The sequence below is a fragment of the Chanos chanos genome, chromosome 15, assembly GCF_902362185.1.
Source record: "Chanos chanos chromosome 15, fChaCha1.1, whole genome shotgun sequence".
Lineage (NCBI taxonomy): Eukaryota > Metazoa > Chordata > Actinopteri > Gonorynchiformes > Chanidae > Chanos > Chanos chanos.
This window is the reverse complement of record NC_044509.1, coordinates 8,411,274-8,434,665: the sequence shown is the minus strand read 5'-3', so window position 1 is coordinate 8,434,665 and position 23,392 is coordinate 8,411,274. Positions and strand designations below refer to the sequence as shown.

Genomic DNA, 23,392 nt, shown 5'->3' with positions numbered 1-23,392 from the left:
AAACCAGGAGGCGGGAAATACGGGGAACTGGTGTTAGAAAAAGAGCTGGACCGTGAACAACAACAGGACATTGAATTATTACTCACCGCCACTGATGGTGGGATTCCACAGAGATCGGGTACTGTAGTTATACACGTCACTGTGCTTGACGCCAATGATAATGTCCCAGTCTTCAGTCAATCAGTTTATAAGGTCTCTTTGCCTGAAAACGCCTCTGTAGGTACTCTAGTGGTCACCGTCAGCGCAACGGATGCTGACGAAGGAGCAAATGGTGAGGTGACTTATGAATTTGGACATACTTCAGACGAACTGAATGAATTGTTCATGCTCGACCACAGAACAGGAGCTATTACATTAGGCGGACAGATTGATTTTGAAAAGGAGACTTCGTATGAATTAAGCATCCAAGGCAAAGACGGCTCCGGATTAGTGTCCTTTGCCAATGTTATTGTTGAAATTGTCGATATCAATGACAACGCGCCTGTAATTTTTCTTCAGTCGTTTCACAACCCAATTCCTGAAAACGTGGTGCCAGGCACCGAGGTGGGCATCATTAATGTTCAAGATAAGGACTCAGGGCAAAATCGGCAGGCCCGTTGCTCCATTCAGGAAAATGTTCCTTTCAAATTAAACCCATCGGTCAAAAATTATTATTCGATTATGACGACTAAAGAACTCGACCGGGAAAAGCAAACGGATTACAATATAACAATCACTGCGACAGACGAGGGCTTTCCGCCACTATCTTCTTCCAAGACTGTTCATTTATATGTGTCAGACGTCAATGACAATCCACCTGTGTTTCAACAACAGTTTTACAATGCATATATTCCTGAGAACAACAAACCAGGGACCCCTGTATGTTCTGTCTTAGCGAAAGATCCAGACTGGAGACAGAACGGAACAGTGCTTTATGCTCTGTTGCCCAGTGGAGTCAGTGGCTTTCCTGTGTCCTCTTATTTATCCATTAATGCTGAAACTGGGGTCATTCAGGCCTTGAAGTCCTTTGACTATGAGCAACTAAGAAGCTTCAAAGTTCAAGTTGTAGCCAGAGACAATGGGTCTCCCCCACTTAGCAGCAACGTGACTGTGAGTGTCTTCATAACAGATGAAAACGACAACTCTCCTCAGATATTATACCCTACGCCTGAGGTTAAATCTTCCCTGACTGAGATCGTTCCCAGAGCCGCTGTCTCTGGTTCTCTAGTCTCCAAGGTCATAGCTGTTGATGTTGACGCTGGACAGAATGCTTGGCTATCTTATGAAATTCTTAGGTCTACTGATCCGGGACTTTTTACCATAGGTCTCCACAATGGAGAGATAAAGACAAAGCGTGACATAACTGAATCCGATAGCATGAAGCAGAATCTCATTGTACTGGTTAAAGATAACGGACAACCGTCTCGCTCTTCAACCTGCTCTGTTTATCTTCTTATTTCTGACAACGTGTCGGAGGTTCCAGAACTGAAAGATGTATCTTTTGAGACGAATATCTCGGAACTGACGTCTTATCTGATCATTGCTCTTGTCTCTGTATCCACTTTCTTCCTGACTTTCATTGTCGTTGCTCTGGTTGTAACGTTTTGCCGCAAGAGAAAGCACAGGCTGTTGTTTGATGGAGCCGTGGCTATTCCAAGCACAAGTTTCCCTCCTAACTATGCAGAGGTGGAAGGAGCAGGAACGCTGCGTAGTTCTTACAACTACGACACATACTTAACAACAGGTTCACGCACAAGTGATTTTAAATTTGTCGGAGCTTACGGTGAAAACACTCTGTCGACTAATCACACCCTGGGGCGGTGTCCAACTGATAACTTTGGACAGCATGCTGTGATCGTCAGCACCTCAACAGATTCTAATGAGGTAAAATTCCCAATTTTTGGCAATGCATTTTCTCTTTACAACAATACACAGATGGATTAAATTGTTTGATAGGATACCAGTCATTTCGCCAACGCAAGTGCGCTCCAGGCTATAGCTTATAGTTTCGGTCGTTTTTACATTCATAAGAATGTGTACATTTATGTGATTTTAAAATTCATCACTATTCTTATTAAATTTCCAAATTTGAATTTGATGACTGAATTAATTTTTTTTTTACATGCTTTGTCTTTTTTTTTTTATTTGTTATTTTCATTTCTCTCAATATAATTCAACATGATTAGCCTACGGTTTGGTCTTTTTTTGAAGTGTGCACTCATTAAGCAACCCAGCATGTCAGTTCTACATAGGTTTACCAGAAAATAGACATTGATTTTGGAAACTGGTAAATTATGTATGATGTTGATTAATTTTATTAGTTCTAACGTTTTCCACCATCGAAGTCACTGGAGTTTCAGGTCTGTTAACTTGTAGTCTGGGACAGCTAAAATTTCTTGAAATGTTGAATACTTATAGCTATTTTGTGGTTAATGTTCAGTGCTTTGAAATGTTATGCAAATCTATGAATTCATGTGCGCCAGCACTATGCGTGCCTTAGGAAAGCTTGTCAGAAGTCGTTCAGAGTAATAATGACATGTTATCAGTAAGCTCAGAATTTTACAGCAAAAAGTTGAGGCATAGTAGTGGTAGTTCATGTTGTCTGGTCGTTTGACTCTAAGAGGTGCAGAATTTTCGAATCCCATGTTTTGGCTAGAGACTATGGTTCTTCAGTTAACAGTAACGTGTCAATGTCACCATAGCCGATGAGCATGCCAGTGTCCTAAAATATAGTATCACTTTTTAGAGCGAGATTTTTTTATGACTGAGATGGCCCTGACTTTGAGCCAAATCCGAGGTTCTCATATGTAATTGTCAAGTCGACTGGCCAGGATCTTTTTGCATTGGACGTCACAGAGAAGTAATCAGGACATGATGAAACATTTCTGATTTTGATGACACGAGACAAAGTCTTTTTGTCTAAGTAAAAGACAATAGACAGCCCGATCTCTACTACAGCAGGCCTACGCCTACTTACATCAGATCACCTGACTGAAGTTCCAGACTTTATAGACATGAGTTATGAACAGTAATTTCAAACTACACTTTCATTTGGTCATTTCATTTGTTTGTGTTTCCATCTTCTTAGTGAAGTTCATTATTCCTGAATGTGAAACTTTGCTGTAGGGATAAAGTAACTTTTTTTTTATTTTTGGAAGTAGCGGTTGCACATGTCAATCCCAGATATGAAAAGGGCGCAAGAACAGGAATTTCCCTAAGTTTTTACAGTTATGATGCATACCTAACAAAAGGGTCGTTCACAAGTCGCATAAAGTTAATCAGATCCAGCAATAAGAATCCTATTCCAGCCGAGCGTACACTGCATCGGGGTCCAAATCATTTACTCAGTGAGAAAATTGACCTTGGCACTAAACGGGATTTGAGATGAGGTAAAATGCACATAACGAGGAATGTTGTAAACGGAAACTGACCATAAAGTCTGCAAAAAATGTAAAATAAATCAAAAGACCTCTATTCCCTTGCTTGTTTTTGTTTGTTTGTTTGTTTTGGGGTTTTTTTGTTTTTGGGGGTTTTTTTGTTTGTTTGTTTTTGTCGTACTGCAGTGACAATTTGGCTATCTTAGGAACTGGTTTAGTCAATCGCGCCAATTGTTAGGTTTATGTAAGATCTCACTGACAGTTAATCGACAGTGATATTTTTATCTTTTTATGTTTTTATTATTTCAGCTTCGCATTCTTGGGAAAAGTGTTTAAGGTCATCATGGCTTCAGTGTGTTTACTTGTGAATATGAGTGCTTGTTAGCATATTCAACTACAGTTCAGCACCCCTTACTTGGACAGCTCCGAGGATAAGGGCATAATACGAATAAGGGCACTGCAACGATTAAGTGTACAGCATTATTCGCTGAAACGGGAGTCTTAATTGTTGCTAATTGTTTTAACAACATTGTACTATACATTGCACTGTACTATTTTTTCCTCGTGTGTTTCCATAAATTGAAGTTTTATTACAGACGTTTATACGTTTTGCACTGACCTACCGATTATCCAAGACTTTTGAAGAGTGTCCGATCAAGAGTTTTTTGTTTGTTTGTTTTTTTGTTTTTTGTTTTTGATTTTGTTTTTGTTTTTTTTTTCTGGTGCAACTCGAGAACTATAAAGTGATATTTCGTGTTTGGTCTATGTTGTTCATGTTTCCCTAACTCTCTTTTGTGGAACCAAGCCAAAGATTTGCCCCTACTCTTATCATGCAGAAATACTGTTTACTGTTTCAGAGTTTTTTGTTTGTTTGTTTTGTTTTGTTTTCAGGCAGTATTTGAAGGGTGAACCTTTACTATCATGGCCGTATAATTCCACTTATCAGCAAAAAACGTAGTTTAACGAATCAGTCAGTTTACTGTGTGTGCTCAATGATTAATGGTGACAACACGATAAAAAAAGTAAATCCTTTAGAAGACAACGATAGACATGCTTAAGAAACATGATCGCATGGAAATTCGATACAGGCTGCTCTGATAGAGATATGGTTGCAGTATTCCAGAATTACTCAGTGCGTCGCTGTTCACCTGCAGCAAGAAAAGCCTTTGACTTTAGGGAGGCAGTCACCGAAAAAGAAAGTCTTTATCTTTCGTGGTGGGCTGTATTCCAGTGTGCCGCGGACTAAAAGAAAAAAACAGTGATTTCTTCATGCCTGGCTAGGAAAGGCTAATGTACGTTTTGATGTGACTGAAATCACCTAAAGAACATCAGCTCCAACGTCTCCTGAATTTGTATTGAAAATGGAATGCAAAGGATTCTCTTCCTTGGTGATCTGCATGGCGACTTTTCTCTCCGTCGTCTCGGTCAGTAATGGGGATATGAGCTACTCTATTGCAGAGGAGACGAAGCTCGGATTTGTGGTTGGAAACATTGCAAAAGACATCGGAATCTCTAAAAAAGCAATGCAGACACGCAGAGCTCGCCTGAATACCGTGGGCAGCCGTAAACGATACTGTGACATTAACTTGGAGACTGGGGACCTGTTCGTCGCAGAGAGGATAGACAGGGAACAGCTCTGTGGGCCGAGAGCGTCTTGCAATTTAAATTTTGAAATGGTTCTGGAAAATCCTTTGGAATTACACCGCATTTCTGTTCACATAGTGGACATCAATGATAATTCGCCCATGTTTGCTACAGATATAATTAAATTTGAGATCAGCGAGTCGACTGAGAAAGGTGCTCGTTTTGCTATCGACGAAGCTCACGATGCAGATATCGGAGCAAATGATGTTCAAAATTATTCATTAGAGAAGAACGACTATTTTGTTCTCGATGTGCATAGTAATAACGGTAAAGAGAAATATGGCGAGTTAGTACTAGAAAAAAAGCTGGATCGTGAGCAGCAGCGGGAAATCAAATTAACACTCACCGCTAGTGATGGTGGGATTCCACAGAGGTCTGGTACTGTAGTTATACACGTCGTTGTGCTTGATGCTAATGATAATACTCCAGTTTTTAGTCAGTCTGCTTATAGAGTCAGTTTGCCTGAAAACAGCCCTATCGGAACAGAAGTGGTTAAAGTAAATGCCACTGATGCAGACGAAGGAGCAAACGGCCAGGTTACCTATGACTTTGTCCGAATATCCGAGGATCTAAGTAAATTGTTTAGTCTAGATCACAATACCGGAAGTATACAGTTAAGCGGTCATCTGGATTTTGAAGAGGAAGTGTCGTACGACTTGAGAATTCGAGCAAAAGACGCGTTTGGGCTTGCTTCGTTTACTAGCGTTATTGTGGACGTCGTTGATGTTAATGACAATGCTCCTCAAATATCCTTTCAGTCAGGAACCCACTACATTGCCGAAAATGCTCCACCTGGTTCAGAGGTGGGAATAATAAATTTGCAAGACAAAGACTCGGGTGCAAACGGCCGGGTGCATTGTTCCATTCAGTCCAACGTTCCTTTCAAACTGAACCCGTCAATAAAGAACTATTACTCCCTCCTAACTACAGCTGAGCTTGACCGTGAACGAATACCAGAGTATAATTTAACCATCACTGCTACTGATGAAGGAATGCCACCGCTCTCTTCGTTTCAGACAATTCATTTATTGCTGTCAGATGTTAATGACAATCCACCTACATTTGAAAAGCAATCATACAGCGCGTACGTGACAGAGAACAATAAACCAGGAACCTCCATGTGTTCTGTGAGGGCGACAGATCCTGACTGGGTGTCAGGGTTCCTGCGTGACCTGCTCTCTATTGTGCCCCTGCTGGTCAGGTCTGGTGACAGCTGTCATTTGTTTTTGGTTTTGTCATGTGCTTTTGTTTATTTTGGTCTTCCATGTGCCCTGGCCCCGCCCCTCACTTATTGTGCTCACCTGTGTCTCGTTGAAGTAGTATTAGTCTGTCTATTTAAACCCTGCCTGTTCTACCCTTTGTTTGTCAGTTCGTACCGCCTTCCACAGTGTGTTGTCCTAGCCTTTTGTTATCCTGATTGTCTTCTGTTCTTGACCTCTGCCTGTTTTTTGACTTTTTGCCTGTTGGATTTTGCCTCTTCTGCCTGCCTGCCTGCCTTGCCCTGTACCTGCTTTTGAACATTTGCCTGTCTCTGGATTTTGCCTTTGCCTGCCGTTTTGGATTGTTTGCCTCCCTCTGACTGCTCTGTGGTACGACCTCTGCTTGTTTTTTGGATTCCGCTTTCTGCCTAGTGTATTGAAAGACTTCTGCCTGGCACAATAAACATTTTATTTATTCATCAGTGAGTCTGCAACTGAGTCCCCTGTTTTCCCTGACAACACGAACTGACCATAATGGACTCAGCAGACTCCAGCCAGCTTCGAGAGGCTCTCTCTCGACAGGGTGCAATGTTGGGAAGACATGAGGGCCATTTTGCCAACGTTAACCAGACAATGGAGGCCTTCTCTGCCACCCTGACCAGTATCACTTCCCAGTTACAACAGATCCAGCTGGCACTGAAACCTAGCCATTCACCACCAGTAACGTCATCCGCCCCCCAGCAAACCCCTCCAGCTCAGCTGGCCCGAGAGCCCCGTCTGCCACCACCTGAGTCATACAACGGCGAACCAGGAACCTGCAGGTCCTTCCTCTCTCAGTGCTCTCTGGTTTTCGAGCTCCAGCCCACCACCTTCCCCACTGATCGAGCCCGTATTGCATATGTCATCACTTTGCTGTCTGGTCGAGCAAGAGAGTGGGGAACGGCAGTGTGGGAGACTCGGGCTCCATTCTGTGACAGCTACCAGGCATTTTGTGATGAGATGAGGAGGGTCTTTGATCGTTCCCAGCATGGGAGAGAGGCCGCCAGAGAATTGCTGAGAATCCGGCAGGGAGTCCGCTCAGTTTCAGATTATGCTATCCAGTTCCGCACTCTTGCCACCACGACCGACTGGAATACAGAGGCCCAATATGATGCCTTTCTGAACGGTTTGTCCGAGGCCATTAAGGACGAGCTAGCCACCTGTGAGCTACCAACTGGCTTTCAGCATCTGATAGATTTGGCCATACGAATCGACAACCGCATGAAGCAACGTCGTCAGGAGTGGATTACTGAAGGAGCACGGGGTCCCTCCAGGTTTCATATGTTCACTCGCCAGCCTGAATCAGGGTCGTCTGCGCCAAGTCATCCGTCACCATCGACTGTCACCCCAGAACCCATGCAGGTCGACCATGCCCGTCTGTCCGTCTCAGAGAGACAAAGGAGGATCAGCACCAATTCCTGCTTGTACTGTGGCCGGCCCGGCCACTTTGTGTCCACCTGTCCAGTAAAAGCTAAACGCTCACCTTTGAACACAGGACTACAGGTGAGCAATACTCCGCTTTCCCGGCCCTCTACCACACGTACTCTTTTACCAGCTTACCTTGTCACTGACGGCCATAGACACATTATTTCAGTACTCATCGACTCTGGGGCAGAGGGGAACTTTATGAATGCAGGTCTGGCCGCCCAACTTGGCATCCCTTCCACTCCGCTGCAGTTCCCTGTGGAGGCCAACGCACTAACGGGAGTAAGGCTTGCTCGGATCACTCACACAACAGCTCCGGTGAGGCTTCTCATCTCTGGCAATCACTGGGAGAACATTGTTTTTCATTTGATTGATTCACCCCAGGCATCTGTTGTTTTAGGCCATCCCTGGCTAGCTCAGCACAATCCCCACATTGACTGGTCCCACAATAAGGTTTTAGAATGGAGCTCCTTCTGTTCGAATCACTGCCTCCGTGCTGCTCAGGCTCCTTCAACCCCGGTTCCCTCGTCTCCAGAGGAGCACCCTGACCTGTCCTCAGTTCCCCCTGAATATCGGGATCTCAGCATGGTATTTAGCAAAGCACGAGCCACTTCTCTGCCGCCTCACCGTCCATATGATTGCGTCATAGAGCTCCTTCCAGGGACTTCACCACCCAGAGGCCGCTTGTACTCCCTGTCGCCACCAGAGACGGAAGCCATGAACAGGTACATACAGGACTCCCTAGCAGCTGGCATAATTCGCCCTTCTTCTTCCCCAGCTGGGGCGGGGTTCTTCTTTGTCGGCAAGAAGGATGGGTCTCTCCGTCCCTGCATTGATTACAGAGGCCTCAATGATATCACTGTGAAGAACCGCTACCCGCTACCCCTGATGTCATCCGCTCTTGAGCTGCTGCAAGGTGCCACAGTCTTCTCCAAGCTTGATCTCCGTAACGCCTACCATTTAGTCCGCATAAGGGAGGGAGATGAGTGGAAGACTGCCTTCAATACACCATCAGGCCACTATGAGTATTTGGTTATGCCATTTGGTCTCACTAATGCCCCTGCCGTCTTCCAATCCTTTGTTAATGACATCCTTAGAGATATGCTAAATCTGTTTGTCTTTGTCTACCTGGATGACATCTTAATATTTTCCAGATCACTCCCTGAACACATCCAACATGTCCGACGGGTGCTCCAGCGTCTCTTGGAGAATCAGTTATTTGTGAAGGCGGAGAAGTGCGAATTCCACAAGAGCACCATCTCGTTCCTGGGCTATGTGATCACGGCAGGAGGGATTCAAATGGATCAGCAAAAGATAAAGGCGGTAGAGAATTGGCCCCAGCCCACTTCCCGTCGCGACTTGCAACGGTTCTTAGGGTTTGCCAATTTTTATCGCCGCTTCATTCGCAATTTCAGTACCCTGGCAGCCCCCCTCACCTCCCTGACTTCATCCAAACTGAGATTTTGTTGGAGCCCAACTGCCGAGAGGGCATTCTCTGAGTTGAAGAGGCGGTTCACCTCGGCTCCCATCCTCATCCAGCCTGATCCTGCCCGCCAATTTATTGTTGAGACTGACGCATCTGACGTGGGAGTGGGTGCCGTTTTGTCTCAGTTTTCTGCTGTGGATGGTAAGCTACACCCCTGTGCCTTCTACTCCCACAGATTAACCCCCACGGAAAGTAATTATGACATCGGAGACCGGGAGTTACTGGCTGTCAAACTTGCTCTGGAGGAATGGAGGCACTGGCTCGAGGGGGCAAGTTCTCCTTTCTTGGTTTGGACTGATCATAAGAACCTTGAATATATCAGGTCTGCAAGACGTCTCAATTCCCGTCAGGCTCGCTGGTCTCTCTTTTTTGCTCGGTTTAACTTTACCCTGTCTTATCGCCCTGGTTCCAAGAACAGCAAACCAGATGCCCTCTCTCGTCAGTTTCAGGCATCTGAGGACACCCCGGAGGTCACTACAATTCTCCCCAAGCGATGTCTGGTCGCAGCTGCTCGATGGGATATCGAGTCGGTGGTCCGATCTGCACAGCAGGGTGAGTCTGGACCCAGCTCTTGTCCTCCTAACCTTTCGTATGTTCCTCAATCTGTCCGCTCCCAGGTTCTCCAGTGGGGACACTCATCAAGACTTTCCTGTCATCCTGGGATCCGACGTACGGCTGCCTTCATCAGTCGGATGTTCTGGTGGCCTTCCATGAGGGACGATGTTCATAGCTTTGTCTCAGCCTGCCCAGTCTGCGCCCAAAACAAGTCCTCCAACCGACCCCCTTCAGGCCTACTACAGCCTCTGACAGTTCCCAAGAGACCCTGGTCCCACATAGCACTGGACTTTGTGACTGGATTGCCTCAATCTAATGGTAACACCACCATATTAACTATCGTGGACCGTTTTTCTAAATCTGTGCATCTGGTCCCTCTTCCCAAGCTACCCTCTGCTAAGGAGACTGCCCTCCTCCTCATTCATCATGTTTTCAGGCTTCATGGTTTACCCACGGAAGTAGTGTCGGACAGAGGACCACAGTTCACCTCTCACTTCTGGAAGGCTTTTTGTAAGTTGCTTGGAGCAAAGGTCCATCTCTCCTCTGGTTTTCACCCACAGACTAATGGCCAGACTGAACGGGCCAACCAACAACTGGAAGTGATGCTCCGCTGCCTGTCCTCCCAAGAACCCTCTTCCTGGAGCCAACAACTTCCCTGGGTTGAATATGCTATTAACTCCCTACCCTCTTCCTCCTCTGGTCTGTCCCCTTTTCAGTGTTGCCTGGGCTATCAGCCCCCTCTGTTCCCTGCCCAGGAGGAGGAGGTCGGAGTCCCTTCAGCACAAGCATTCATCCGGAGATGTCTACGGACCTGGAGGCGCGCTCGGAGGGCCCTGCTTCGTTCCACAGCCAGGATAAAACTACATGCTGATCGTCATCGCAGCACGGCTCCACGCTATCGGCAAGGTCAGCGCGTGTGGCTTTCCGCCCGCGACATTCCCCTGAGGGTGGATTCCCGCAAGTTGGCCCCTCGTTTCATTGGTCCCTTCCCCATCGCCAAGGTGATCAGTCCTGTCGCTGTGAGGCTGAGACTGCCCTCCACTCTCCGTCGTATCCACCCCACATTTCATGTCTCACAAGTTAAGCCCTTCATCCGCAGCCCCCTCTGCCCTGTCCCTAAGCCCCCTCCTCCCCCCCGCCTCATTGATGGCTCAGAGGCCTTCACGGTGCGCCGTTTATTGGATGTGCGGCGCCGGGGTCGCGGACTTCAATACCTCGTGGACTGGGAGGGCTATGGTCCCGAAGAGAGGTGTTGGGTCCCAGCTCGGGACATCCTTGACCCCACACTCATCCAGGAGTTCCACCGTCTCCATCCCACACCACCAGTTGGGACGCCAGGAGGCGCCCGTAGGAGGGGGGGTACTGTCAGGGTTCCTGCGTGACCTGCTCTCTATTGTGCCCCTGCTGGTCAGGTCTGGTGACAGCTGTCATTTGTTTTTGGTTTTGTCATGTGCTTTTGTTTATTTTGGTCTTCCATGTGCCCTGGCCCCGCCCCTCACTTATTGTGCTCACCTGTGTCTCGTTGAAGTAGTATTAGTCTGTCTATTTAAACCCTGCCTGTTCTACCCTTTGTTTGTCAGTTCGTACCGCCTTCCACAGTGTGTCGTCCTAGCCTTTTGTTATCCTGATTGTCTTCTGTTCTTGACCTCTGCCTGTTTTTTGACTTTTTGCCTGTTGGATTTTGCCTCTTCTGCCTGCCTGCCTGCCTTGCCCTGTACCTGCTTTTGAACATTTGCCTGTCTCTGGATTTTGCCTTTGCCTGCCGTTTTGGATTGTTTGCCTCCCTCTGACTGCTCTGTGGTACGACCTCTGCTTGTTTTTTGGATTCCGCTTTCTGCCTAGTGTATTGAAAGACTTCTGCCTGGCACAATAAACATTTTATTTATTCATCAGTGAGTCTGCAACTGAGTCCCCTGTTTTCCCTGACACTGGGGACAGAACGGCACAGTGTTTTATTCTCTGGTGCCTCAAGAGGTACATGGTCTACAAGTGTCCTCTTTTTTAAGCATTAACGGAGATACAGGTGTTGTACATGCTGTGAGCTCGTTTGATTATGAGAAATTTAGAAGCATTACTTTTCAAATTTTGGCCAGAGACAATGGTTCTCCTCCACGCAGCAGTAACGTCACTGTAAGCGTTTTCATAACGGATGAAAATGACAACTCTCCTCAGATATTGTACCCATCTGAAGAGGGAACCTCTTTCATGACTGAGGTGGTCCCTAAAGGCACGCTCTCTGGCTCTCTAGTCTCCAAGGTGATCGCTGTGGATGCTGACTCTGGACAGAACGCTTGGTTGTCTTATCAGGTTGTTAAATCTACTGATCCGGGACTTTTCACTATTAGTATTCATAGTGGGGAGATAAGAGCGATGCGAGACATTTCTGAATCTGACAGCACTAAACAGAACCTTATCGTCTCAGTGAAGGACAATGGAAATCCACCTTTATCTGCAACCTGCTCAGTATTTCTACTTATTTCTGACAACCTTGCTGACGTTCCAGAACTAAAAGACATATCTTATGAGCAGAGTAACCAAAAATTAACATCATATTTGATCATTGCACTGGTATCTGTTTGCGTATTTTTCCTGTCTTTCATCATTTTAATCCTGGTCATGAAGTATTGCTGCAGAGGAAAGCCCAGACCGTTTTTCGATGGAGCTGTCGCTGTTCCAAGCGGGTACTTTCCTCCCAATTATGCTGAAGTAGATGGAATTGGAACTCTACGCAGTTGTTACAATTATGACGCTTACTTGACGACGGGCTCACGCACTAGTGATTTCAAATTCGTCAGATCTTACAATGAGAACACCATGCTCGCAGATCAAACTTTAAGGAATAGCACGAATGATGCTATTGGTGGAAACGAGGTGTCCTTGGCTGTTGCTGAAGACTCTGTCGAGGTATGTGTAATGTCTATACGCCTGATTAATATTTGGCTGTTCAAGTGTATTGAACTCCTTGATGCTATAGGCCTATCATATCCCTTATGATACTACGTTTGATCAATCTCACACACTGACTTCCAGTGTTGTTCAACTTCATTTGCGTTGGATAAGCCGTGTTTCATTCATGTTCATTTAGAGTCTGAAATCCGATGCGATTGACAAGTCGATATTTTCTTGCGCAGGACATGCAATAGAGCATTTCCACAGCATTTGATATTAGTCATTATTCAGCTGAAGGCCCTTATTTCTCAAAGTAGCCAAATCAAGCATATGTATCTGACACCGGATTTGGTGTCTGATGCTATTCCATTGCTGTTGCTGCTTTTCACAACGCATCCATGAAACTTTAGAGAGTAATTAGATTTCAGCTCAAAGAACTGTGGGCAGCAACCCCAAAGCTCTGCACTGCCAACAGTCTCCCTCCATTACTCTCTGTCTCTGTCAAAGTATTCCAGGGGCGCAATACGAAGGGGTAAATTGACGCTCAGTCTTATTGTGATCTCTGCTCATGAGGTATTAGAAATCTGACTGATGCACTGAATGTAAGTCGCTTTGGCTGAAAGTGTCTGCCAAATAAAACTATAAATTGTAAAACTGCAATACAATTTCATCGCCAGATGAACAACAGCTGTTTATTTACACTTTTGATGTCACATGTATAGATAGTTCAACAGTTCTGATCCTTGTGCTCTGGATAGTGAATTTAAGAGAGTATTTTTTCAATCCCGAACACAGAGAAAACAGCATTTCAAAATTAAACAGTGAATTACTCAGAAAAGTAGCCTATATTAACAGACCATCAAAGGGAGGGTTCTCCTCAGTTAATTTAAAATTGTCCCTGGCATTACGAATCATATCATGTTGCAGTTTTCGGAGATTGCTTTCCGCCACTATCGTCTTCCAAGACTGTTCATTTATTTGTGTCAGACGTCAATGACAATCCACCTGTGTTTCAACAACAGTTTTACAATGCATATATTCCTGAGAACAACAAACCAGGGACCCCTGTATGTTCTGTCTTAGCGAGAGATCCAGACTGGAGACAGAACGGAACAGTGCTTTATGCTCTGTTGCCCAGTGGAGTCAGTGGCGTTCCTGTGTCCTCTTATTTATCCATTAATGCAGAAACTGGGGTCATTCAGGCTTTGAGGTCCTTTGACTATGAGCATTTCAGAAACCTAGAAGTCCAAATTGTAGCAACAGACAACGGCTCTCCTCCTCTGAGCAGGAATGTGACTCTGAGTGTTTTCATAACAGATGAAAATGACAACTCTCCACAGATTTTGTACCCTGCTCCAGATGGGAAATCTGTCATAACTGAGATTATTCCCAGAACTGCACTCTCAGGCGCTCTGCTTTCCAAGGTGATAGCTGTGGATGATGACTCTGGACAGAATGCCTGGCTCTCATATGAAATTGTGAGGTCTACTGATCCCGGGCTGTTCACTATTGGACGGCATAGTGGAGAGATTAGGGCTCAAAGGGACATTTCTGAGTCAGATAACTTGAGGCAAAATCTCATCATTTCAGTTAAAGACAATGGACTGCCCTCTCTTTCTTCATCTTGCGTAGTCTATCTATTGCTATCAGATAACTTATCTGAAGTGCCAGAACTGAAGGACACTACTGAGGAAAACAGTACAAAACTAACGTTTTATCTGATCATTGCTTTGGTCTTGGTTTCAACCTTCTTCCTGACTTTTATTATTCTTATTTTGACCTTGAAGTTTTGTCATTGGAGAAAGCCCAGACTGTTTTTTGATGGAGCTGTGGCTATTCCCAGCGCATATTATCCTCCCAACTATGCTGAAGCGGAGGGAGCAGGAACTCTCCGAAGTTCTCACAACTATGATTCCTATTTAACAACAGGTTCTCGTACAAGTGACTTCAAGTTTGTCAGATCTTACAATGAGAACACACTGCGTACTAGTAACACATTGGAAACTTGCCAGAATAATGCTGTCCAGGCAGCTATGATTACTCCTAATAGAGAGGATGCAGATGAGGTAAGGTACTAATTTATATATCTTAGCTAGTCGTTTTGGTATTTTCTAGTCAGTGCTTGTGATGCACATGTATACACCAGGTACAGGAAAGCAATCGAGATATGTTCTGATGAGATGTGACAAGGAAGGTGATTACAAGCAGTATATATGGAAAATTCTGTATGTAATATTGCACAATCTTCTAAATTTGATCAAATGCATTGTCTCTACAAAAAAAAAAAAAAAAAAAAAAGAGTTGAGAACATTAAATTTCAAAGCAGTAGGATTTGAGATTTCTCAATGATTTGCCATGTGATCACCCCAACTAATATTACACTGTTGTTCCTAGTAGTATTAGTTTGTTCTGTTAATGGTCATCACTTAATTCTTTGTTCCGCCAATTCAGATTTGTTTGTTTGATAAAAGGTGTTGTTCACAGACCTACAAAAAGCTAACTATGAATATAATTTCTTTCCTCTGCATTCAATCTTTTTCACTGGCAAAAATAATTGTCTTAAATTCTCATATGAAACTAAAATACTCTATTTAGCATATTTTACATACTTTATTTTCACTGTGACCCAAGTGTGTATTTCTATAATAATGAAAAAAAGAAAATCAAGTGGCACTTTAAAAGAAAGATAAGTTACACTTATTATAACAGACCATTATTACAAGTTTTCAAAAAAAGTCCAGTCACATTTCAAAACCACCACAAATATCAGTCAAAAAAGCTTAAAATTCTCTCCTGAATTTCTGTCTTAAAAAAAAAAAAAAAAAGTAACAGTAACTCTTTCAAAACAACCATTACATTGTTTAAAACCAATGTTACACAAAGGCAAACAAACATGTTGCCGACATGACAGCCTTACTAGAAACAAGCTCTCAAAATAAACAGCAAATGCATGTCACCTTTAACATATGCCAAATGAAACTCACTTTCAAAGTCAAAGTAGTCAAACTGTCAGGTGTGCAGTGGTGCTGGATCCAAGCGCAAGACACGGTGATGGTGGTACAGCTTTCACTTTCTCAATGTAAAGGTCAGGCTTAAAGAGACTTTGCCCATCCAAATGGTATGCCATCAACTGCTGATGCTTTGTAGCTAAAGGAAGCAGCACATTCTTCATATTTTTTTTTTTTTTTTTGAAGAGACCACGCTTAGATTCAAATTACATGTTCCAGAGTTCCACCAATGGCACGAAACAGCGTATGAGGTGTGGGTAATGCGCAATAATATGATGCTTTGTAAACAGACAGCCCTTTACTGATGTTGCTATTAGTTATTGGCTGGACATGAATATAGAATCAACTATCTCCTGAACAAGAGTGTTTTCAGTTGAAATGCTGTGCTTTGCGAGGACCTCTGCTACTGACTGAAAAGCATGAAATTTTGAGTATATTAATACCTCACAAAATTCTTCAACTAGGCCTATTTTTTGAACTGCAGTCCGTAAGACATGTAGGACAGTCTGCATAGAAAGAAAAAGATTCACAATCTTGTGTTCTAGTGTTTCATAAGACACAAACTCCAAAATGTCTATTCTATCTTCCCCTCAAACATAACTTGAATCACCCTGTATGGAAGTTGAGGCTTCACTTTGGTCAGCGGTGCCAACTACATTAATGGCACAACACTGAATCACAGTTCTAAAGTCTTCTACTAAACATTTTTTTGTGCTTTCTGCTTTTATGCAAGCTGATCACTGAGTAGCTGTTTGTTTTAAATTCACAATCTAAAAAAGGACATTGAATTGTCTCCTGAAGTTTTGTTTCAAAAAATCTCTTTCAGAACATATCTCTTGAAAATCACAACATTCACATCTGAAAGTAGACTGATGATTGACAGGTACCTTTGCAATGGTATCTTGAAAGATGTGACTTTAAAGCTCCTTGCGTTTTGAAGACACAAACACAGTTGGAATGAACACATGGCCAATGATGAGGTCTCCTGTAATGAAGTTGGTTGTGTCTGACGAGATCGTCTTGGTCTGCAGTAAAACCGCAAAACTTGCAATGCATGTGGTTTTAATTCTCCCACCTGAAACATAAAAACATTCAAAATTCAAACAGCTAAACATTCATTAAGGTAATTTTAACAAACCATAAAACAGCTGATGCAAAGAGAATTAAATATATTAGGCTACATTGTTAACTTACTAGCGGTTAGCTGGCTAATATACCCAGCTAGCTCAAAGCTAGAGTGCCAGCCAAGCGACCGTTAGTTCTAAGGTCTGCGTGCAGAGACACTATTATATTAACCTCGATTCTATACATTTCTGTCATTTTGCCCAAAAGAAGCTTAATGTTAGCTAATCGAACGCTCACTCGCTTTAGATACATCGCATCTCAATTTCAGAGTGTTGGTCCTATGGTAGGCGAACAAGCCTTAACGTTACCGTGTCACATTACAGTAACTGCTGGCTGACTTTCTTAAAGTCTAAGCAAAATGACGACAACAGATGTCATGTTAGGCTATAACGACATATTGTGCTAGTTAGACAGCTAAAGTCATTGAATACGAAGTTTTTAATCGAAATTATGAATGAAGCGAATGTGAACCAAAATATTCCTGCTTTTAGAATTAAATGTTAAAGCTAACGTTAACCTTACTCGATTTAGCTAGCCAGGTAACAAGCAAGGTAGAGCTACAGCACAACTATAACGAAATATTTTAGCTCAAATACATTTGGCAAAACAACAAATGGTGCCTGTAAATCACTCACAAATTATTATTTAATATCAAAATGTCAATTAACAATCACGTTACTTACTTTTCCATGCCTAGGTAGATAGTCATGGAAGACTTCACTGCGTTTGTAAAGACCGTTGAAGACGAGGCGGGGGGGACCCTTCGCCCTTGCTGTTTTATGTACGAAACCCTGTGCAATTCAGTTCTGAGCTGCCTTTTCTGCATGCGCTCCCCTCATGCTAACCAAATAATAGGTCCAACACGAACGTGCTGTGCCAGTAACAAACTGTCATTTTGGTTTATCCACAAATGTATGCTCAGATATCATTGGGGTGAACTTCATTGGTCAGATGTACATTTTTACGTTCATTCATAATAATTTTCATTTACCTGTCTGAGCAATTCAGAGTACCGATACTGAAGCCGTTTATTTTTAATTTTAGTCATATTATGGAACAAAATTACCTCTGATGATCCATATATTATGTTTTGTAGTTTGGCTGTGCACTGGTCATTATCAAAATGTCATTTTGTGTAACATGCAGTCTTGACAATGCCTAAGCCTCATATTTTCATGTCATAACCTCCCAAGACGTTGGCAATGACATTTCAGTATTTTCCCTAATAGCTTATCAGAACTTTGAGCATCCTCTGAAGTTGATTTCAGCACCCTGCAGCTTTACCTCCCCCAAATAAACATTGCACTCTCTGCAAACTCAGCAAATGTTGAATAAAATGTGCCCATCTCTGATATGATGACTGACTGATAACACACAAAGTATGACTAATAAGCTTACACTGTGCTTTGGACGCATCGAATTCCTTTCGATGGCTTTTCCGTGTTCTTTGAATTTATTCTAAAAAAGTATTACGAAATATACCTCACCTCACTAAATTGCAGTGAGCTCAGTGAACTCAGAGCGTCGCTATTCACCAACAAAGGGTTGGTCGATGCACTCCTCCTATATGTTAATAACCAGAGACAATCCTCTCTTTGACACATCGATGAAAAATCATTTGGTGGACTTTTCCTTCTTGCACGCACATTTTTGAATAGAGAATATTGAGGAGCACATATATCTTTCTTTGGAGTATACAGCTGACGATTTCGTCTGATCTCAGCACTATGGAAAAAGGGGTATTTTCTGCCACTGCTTCGATCATCTGTTTGGTTCTCCTTTTCGTTCGCACTAGTCTCGGAGATATAAGCTACACGGTAGCAGAGGAGGTGAAACGTCAACATGTAATTGGAAATTTAGCGAAGGACCTCGGACTGGATCCTAAAAAAATGTCAGCTCGCAAGGCTCGGTTAGATGCCGAGGATAACAGCAGACGCTGCTGTGAAATTAATCCGGATACAGGCAATTTAATTGTAGTAGAGACAATAGACCGAGAGGATCTCTGCGGTTCGAAGGTTATTTGTACTCTGACATACGAACTTCTCTTGGAAAACCCTCTTGAGTTACATCGTATTTCACTGCGAATTCAGGACATAAATGATAATCCTCCAAAATTCCTTAATGACCTCATTAGTCTTGAAATTACAGAGGCTGCTGTTAAGGGTACCCGTTTCCCTTTGGAAGAGGCTCATGATGCGGACATTGGGCAGAATACAGTTCAAGGATATTCGCTTGAGAAGAATGATTACTTTATATTGTCTGTCCGCGAGAATGCGGACGGAGGAAAATATGGCGAGTTAGTATTAGACAAAGAACTAGATCGTGAACAGAACCACGAGGTTAATTTAATTTTGACTGCTACTGATGGTGGAATGCCACCGAAAACTGGTACTGCGCTTATACACGTCACTGTGCTTGATGCCAACGACAATGTCCCAGTGTTTACTCAAGACGTGTATAAAGTTGGTCTACAAGAGAATGCTGCTGTCGGTACAGTCGTAACAGCAGTAAACGCCACGGATGCAGATGAGGGAGCAAATGGAGAAATCACATACGAGTTCAGTCGTATATCGGACAAAGCTGCAAAATTGTTTTTAATTGACAAAACAACTGGACAAATTAAGCTACGGGGAGAATTAGATTATGAGGAGGAAACATACTATGAATTGAGAGTCCAGGCAAAAGATTCTTCTGGGTTAGCATCCAGTGCAAAAATTATTATAGAAGTTGTTGATGTGAATGACAACGCACCAAAAATTGTTATCAAATCTTTGAACGATCCCTTGCCTGAGAGCGTTGATCGTGGCACAGAGGTGGGGATTATTAATGTTCAAGATAAAGACTCAGGAAGTAACGGGCAGGTCCGATGCTCAGTTAAACACACGGTTCCTTTCAAATTGAATCCATCTATTAAAAATTATTATTCTTTGATAACTACAGCAGAGCTTGACCGAGAACAAGTCAAAGATTACAACATAACAATCACTGCTACTGACGCTGGAAATCCTCCATTATCTTCCTCTAAGACCATTCATTTAAAAATTTCAGATGTTAATGACAACCCACCTGTATTTGAGGAGCATTCCTACAGTGCATTTGTGATGGAGAACAACAAACCAGGAGCTTCTATTTGTTCTGTGTCAGCAAAAGACCCCGACTGGAAACAAAATGGCACTGTATTCTATACTCTGATGTCCAGTGAAGTCAATGGTATTCCAGTGTCCTCTTTTTTATCTATTAATAGAGAGCTTGGAGTAATACATGCTGTGAAGTCATTTGACCATGAGCAGTTAAGAGGTTTTAAAGTCCAGGTTTTAGCAAGAGACAATGGTTCTCCTCCTCTCAGCAGTAATGTGACCCTGAGTGTGTTTGTAATGGATGAAAATGACAACTCTCCACAAATATTATATCCCATTCCAGAGGGAAAGTCCTTCATGACTGAAATGATTCCCAAAAATGCTTTCTTGGGTTCTCTGGTTTCCAAAGTGATTGCTGTAGATGCTGACTCTGGACACAATGCTTGGCTGTCATATCAGATTATTAAGTCCACCGATCCAGGTCTTTTCACCATAGGTCTCCACAGTGGAGAGATCAGAACACTGCGAGATATTTCAGTATCTGATGCTGTGAAGCAGAATCTCGTTATTTCAGTGAAGGATGATGGACGCCCATCTCTCACCTCAACCTGTACAGTACATTTGCTTATTTCAGATGATCTGTCAGAAGTTCCAGAAATTAATAATGTATTTTCTGAGGACAGGAATTCTAATGTAACACCTTATCTGGTCATTGCGTTGGTGTCCGTTTCTGCATTCTTTCTGATTTTCATCATTGTACTTCTGGCCATGAGAACTTGCCTCAGGAAGAAGCCTAGACTATCATTTGATGGAACACTGGCTATTCCAAGCTGTTCATTCCCTCGGAATTATGCAGATGTTGAAGGAACAGGAACCATCCACAGTGCTTATAATTATGACACTTACCTGACAACAGGGTCACACACCAGTGACTTCAAATTTGTTGGATCTTATGAAGGTGTGCATCCTGATAATAACACTCTGAGGAGAAACCTAAATAATGCCGTGAACTGTCATGATAGACCTGGGGAAGGATCCACATATCCCACTCTGGTAATTTTTATGTGTTTCTTCTGGTTATGATTAACAGCATTCTCTTTGTGAGAGGCCATGTATTATTCTTTCGCACATTTATGTACTGCTTTGCTTTAGACAGCCTTACTTGAAAGGCTCTGCAAACATGCAACATAGGAATCACTTAACTACAGTCTTACACTTGTGCTTTAGTTGATTTATCAATTGTTCAGTGAAAAAAATTGACATTGGAATTTTTTGAGCACTTCAAGTTTTATATGAGCGTAAATTCAGACCCTGTATTAGAAATTTTCTATAATCCTCAAACGTGTTTTTGGAGCTTATACAGTTGCAGAATGTACAGAATAGCAGTCGAAGTTTCAAAGTAAATTATTTCTCTGTTGTTTGAATGTTTTTCGATGTCCTATATGTCTTATTTGTTTTTGAAGTGTATTTAAATCAAAAGGTAATGCTGTTATGTGAGTAACATGTTTCATGAGTGTAAGGTTGCAATTTAAACATGCATGAAGAATGTCTGCTTTAAAGCAGTTTGTTAAAGCATAATAAATATGAATACTGGCATCTGATCTAGATTGAACTGACTAAAATGGTGGTTGTTGTTTGTGGTTGATCAACGATATGTCTTTCTTGTCTTTGTTGGAACAACTAAACTTATCATGGAGAGAAAAAAGTCATGGAGTGTGTGAGTGTGTGCAAAGTGTGTCCTGTACTTTACCCAGAGGAAATTCTGAGTCAACAGACACGTTGTTTTTGAACATGACAGAATCTATACTGCCCTGAACTTTCAAATATTCTAGATCATAAATCAGCACCCCTGATTTTAAGGATGTTGGAAAGCTTTTTAAGGTTTTCATGTTTGTTTAAACTATCTCATAAGTTGAACTCTGACTGTTTGCCCTAATTGGTAATTATTTCTGTGGATCTGTGGCTGATTCAAAACTATTTCTCTATGCCAGATATACACTGTAGAAGGAATGATCAGTTTTTCACTACTCTAATCCTGATTTTTCTTTCCTTGTTTTTTCATGCTCATCTTCCTGGGACATGGATTCATGTGCTACAAAGGTAAGAAATAGTCATTAATTTGAATGTGCTGATGTATGATTGTCGATTCTTTGCAAGACCATACTGAAAAAAGAAGAGCATGTTTATTCTGTGTTGTCTTAGAGCTGCAGTTGTCAGTGGGTGTAACTATAAAATGGCTATACAACGAACAGTTATTTCTTATTTGCCACTTTGTTAACCCCCAATAATAAATACTTAAATGCAGTAATTTATTAAAATGTAATTTCTGTGGCGATCTGCAGTTAATGTTGAGTATGTGTGTGTGCCTGGAAAATTCCGGATTAGCACAAGTGCTGAATTCCTTTTTTTCTAATGTGTGTTTGTGTGCGTATGTGCTGGTACATGTGTGTGTGTGTGTTTGTGTGCGTAGCGTGCTGTTTTCTTCGGTTTTCTGAAAGGTTAAACACGTGTCATTATAACAGGTTCTTCAGAACTATCAGGATATTTCATGTTCTGTAGTTTCAGAAAACGTTGATTGATTGATTGATTGATTTATTGATTGATTCATTCATTCATTCATTCATTTATTTTCAAAAGCTCACGAAAAGAGCTTAAGCATCTGTTGAACATGCAGTAGGTCATTCAGGTCATGCATTTTCAGTCATCTTACTCTAAGTGCCGATGCTGAACAACGTTTCCCAGAATGTTAGGACGGCAATGCATCATTCACACAGACTGTTACATGAATTGAACATTATAGCATAAAAACAACATGATCAACAATACAGGTACACTTTGACTCAATGCACCCAATGCATGCCGTGTCGCTCCGCCTACCTACACTTAGGAGCTACGTTTGATCACAGATTCGAGGATGAGTAACGTTAAATTTGTCAGGCTTTGCAGCGAGAATATTTCGATATTGGACGCCAAATCAATAGAGACCACACAACCCCAACAACAACTTATTTGCATTACCCAAATTCTGTAGAGATGAGTGTATCACAATAAGGCTGTCGCAATGTATTTGAAGTTCTCGTTTAGAGTTCACCATAGACCTTAAATTAATTTCCTTGCGTGAAAAAAATAGATTGAGTTTTTGATCATTCATCAGTCTAATCATCTGGGATTAGACTGATTGTATTAGTGTTAAACGTGCTCATGCTGTGGTTTTTTTTTGGTTTACTTTCCAGACAAATACCCATTGTACCTTGGTCGCTGTAAACATTCAGCGCATTAAACCGATTTTCAGCACCAGTGTAGTGGACAGCGACGTATCTTAGAGAGCTGAGCTGCAGCTCGTGTTTTTTTTGGGTTTTTTTGTTGTTGTTTTTGGGGTTTTTTTGGCTTTCAGGCATCCCTGTAAGAATTTTCTGGAAAAAACAAAACAAAACAAAACTAAACAAACAAACAAAAAACGATTATCTCATTGTGCTTTGCTTATCTGGTATTTGCCTTTCCTGCATAAATCGCACACATGTTTTTTCAACCTATGGACTCTGAGTGCCGCTGTTGATCATAACATCTTTAACATTCCTCTAACAGAGGA

General features: G+C 42.5%; 3 protein-coding genes across 3 annotated transcripts in view; all 3 read left to right on the top strand.

Moving 5' to 3' along the window:
• LOC115828200 (protocadherin gamma-A11-like) overlaps positions 1 to 3,692 on the top strand; it is a 5,201-nt gene extending 1,509 nt beyond the window's left edge. The window contains exons 2-3 of the mRNA XM_030792156.1: positions 8 to 1,863; positions 3,666 to 3,692. Coding sequence (XP_030648016.1) covers positions 8 to 1,863; positions 3,666 to 3,692 — 1,883 coding nt within the window. The remainder of the gene's footprint in view (positions 1 to 7; positions 1,864 to 3,665) is intronic.
• Positions 3,693 to 4,717: 1,025 nt separating this feature from the next.
• Positions 4,718 to 14,671, top strand: LOC115828199 (protocadherin beta-16-like). Its single transcript, XM_030792155.1, has 2 exons — positions 4,718 to 6,122; positions 13,653 to 14,671. Exons 1-2 carry the CDS (start codon positions 4,718 to 4,720, stop codon positions 14,669 to 14,671), a joined length of 2,424 nt encoding a protein of 807 aa, XP_030648015.1.
• A 3,782-nt stretch (positions 14,672 to 18,453) lies between these two features.
• On the top strand, positions 18,454 to 20,907 carry LOC115828198 (protocadherin gamma-A12-like). Its single transcript, XM_030792154.1, has 2 exons — positions 18,454 to 20,761; positions 20,894 to 20,907. The coding sequence occupies exons 1-2, from the start codon at positions 18,454 to 18,456 to the stop codon at positions 20,905 to 20,907; spliced, it is 2,322 nt and encodes a 773-aa protein (XP_030648014.1).
• Positions 20,908 to 23,392: the final 2,485 nt, after the last annotated feature.

Coding starts and splice junctions, on each gene's coding strand:
- LOC115828199 (XM_030792155.1), top strand. CDS start 4,718: ATGGAATGCAAAGGATTCTCTTCCTTGGTGATCTGCATGGCGACTTTT. Junction 6,123..13,652: donor TAAACCAGGAACCTCCATGT/GTTCTGTGAGGG, acceptor ACAACAAACCAG/GGACCCCTGTATGTTCTGTC.
- LOC115828198 (XM_030792154.1), top strand. CDS start 18,454: ATGGAAAAAGGGGTATTTTCTGCCACTGCTTCGATCATCTGTTTGGTT.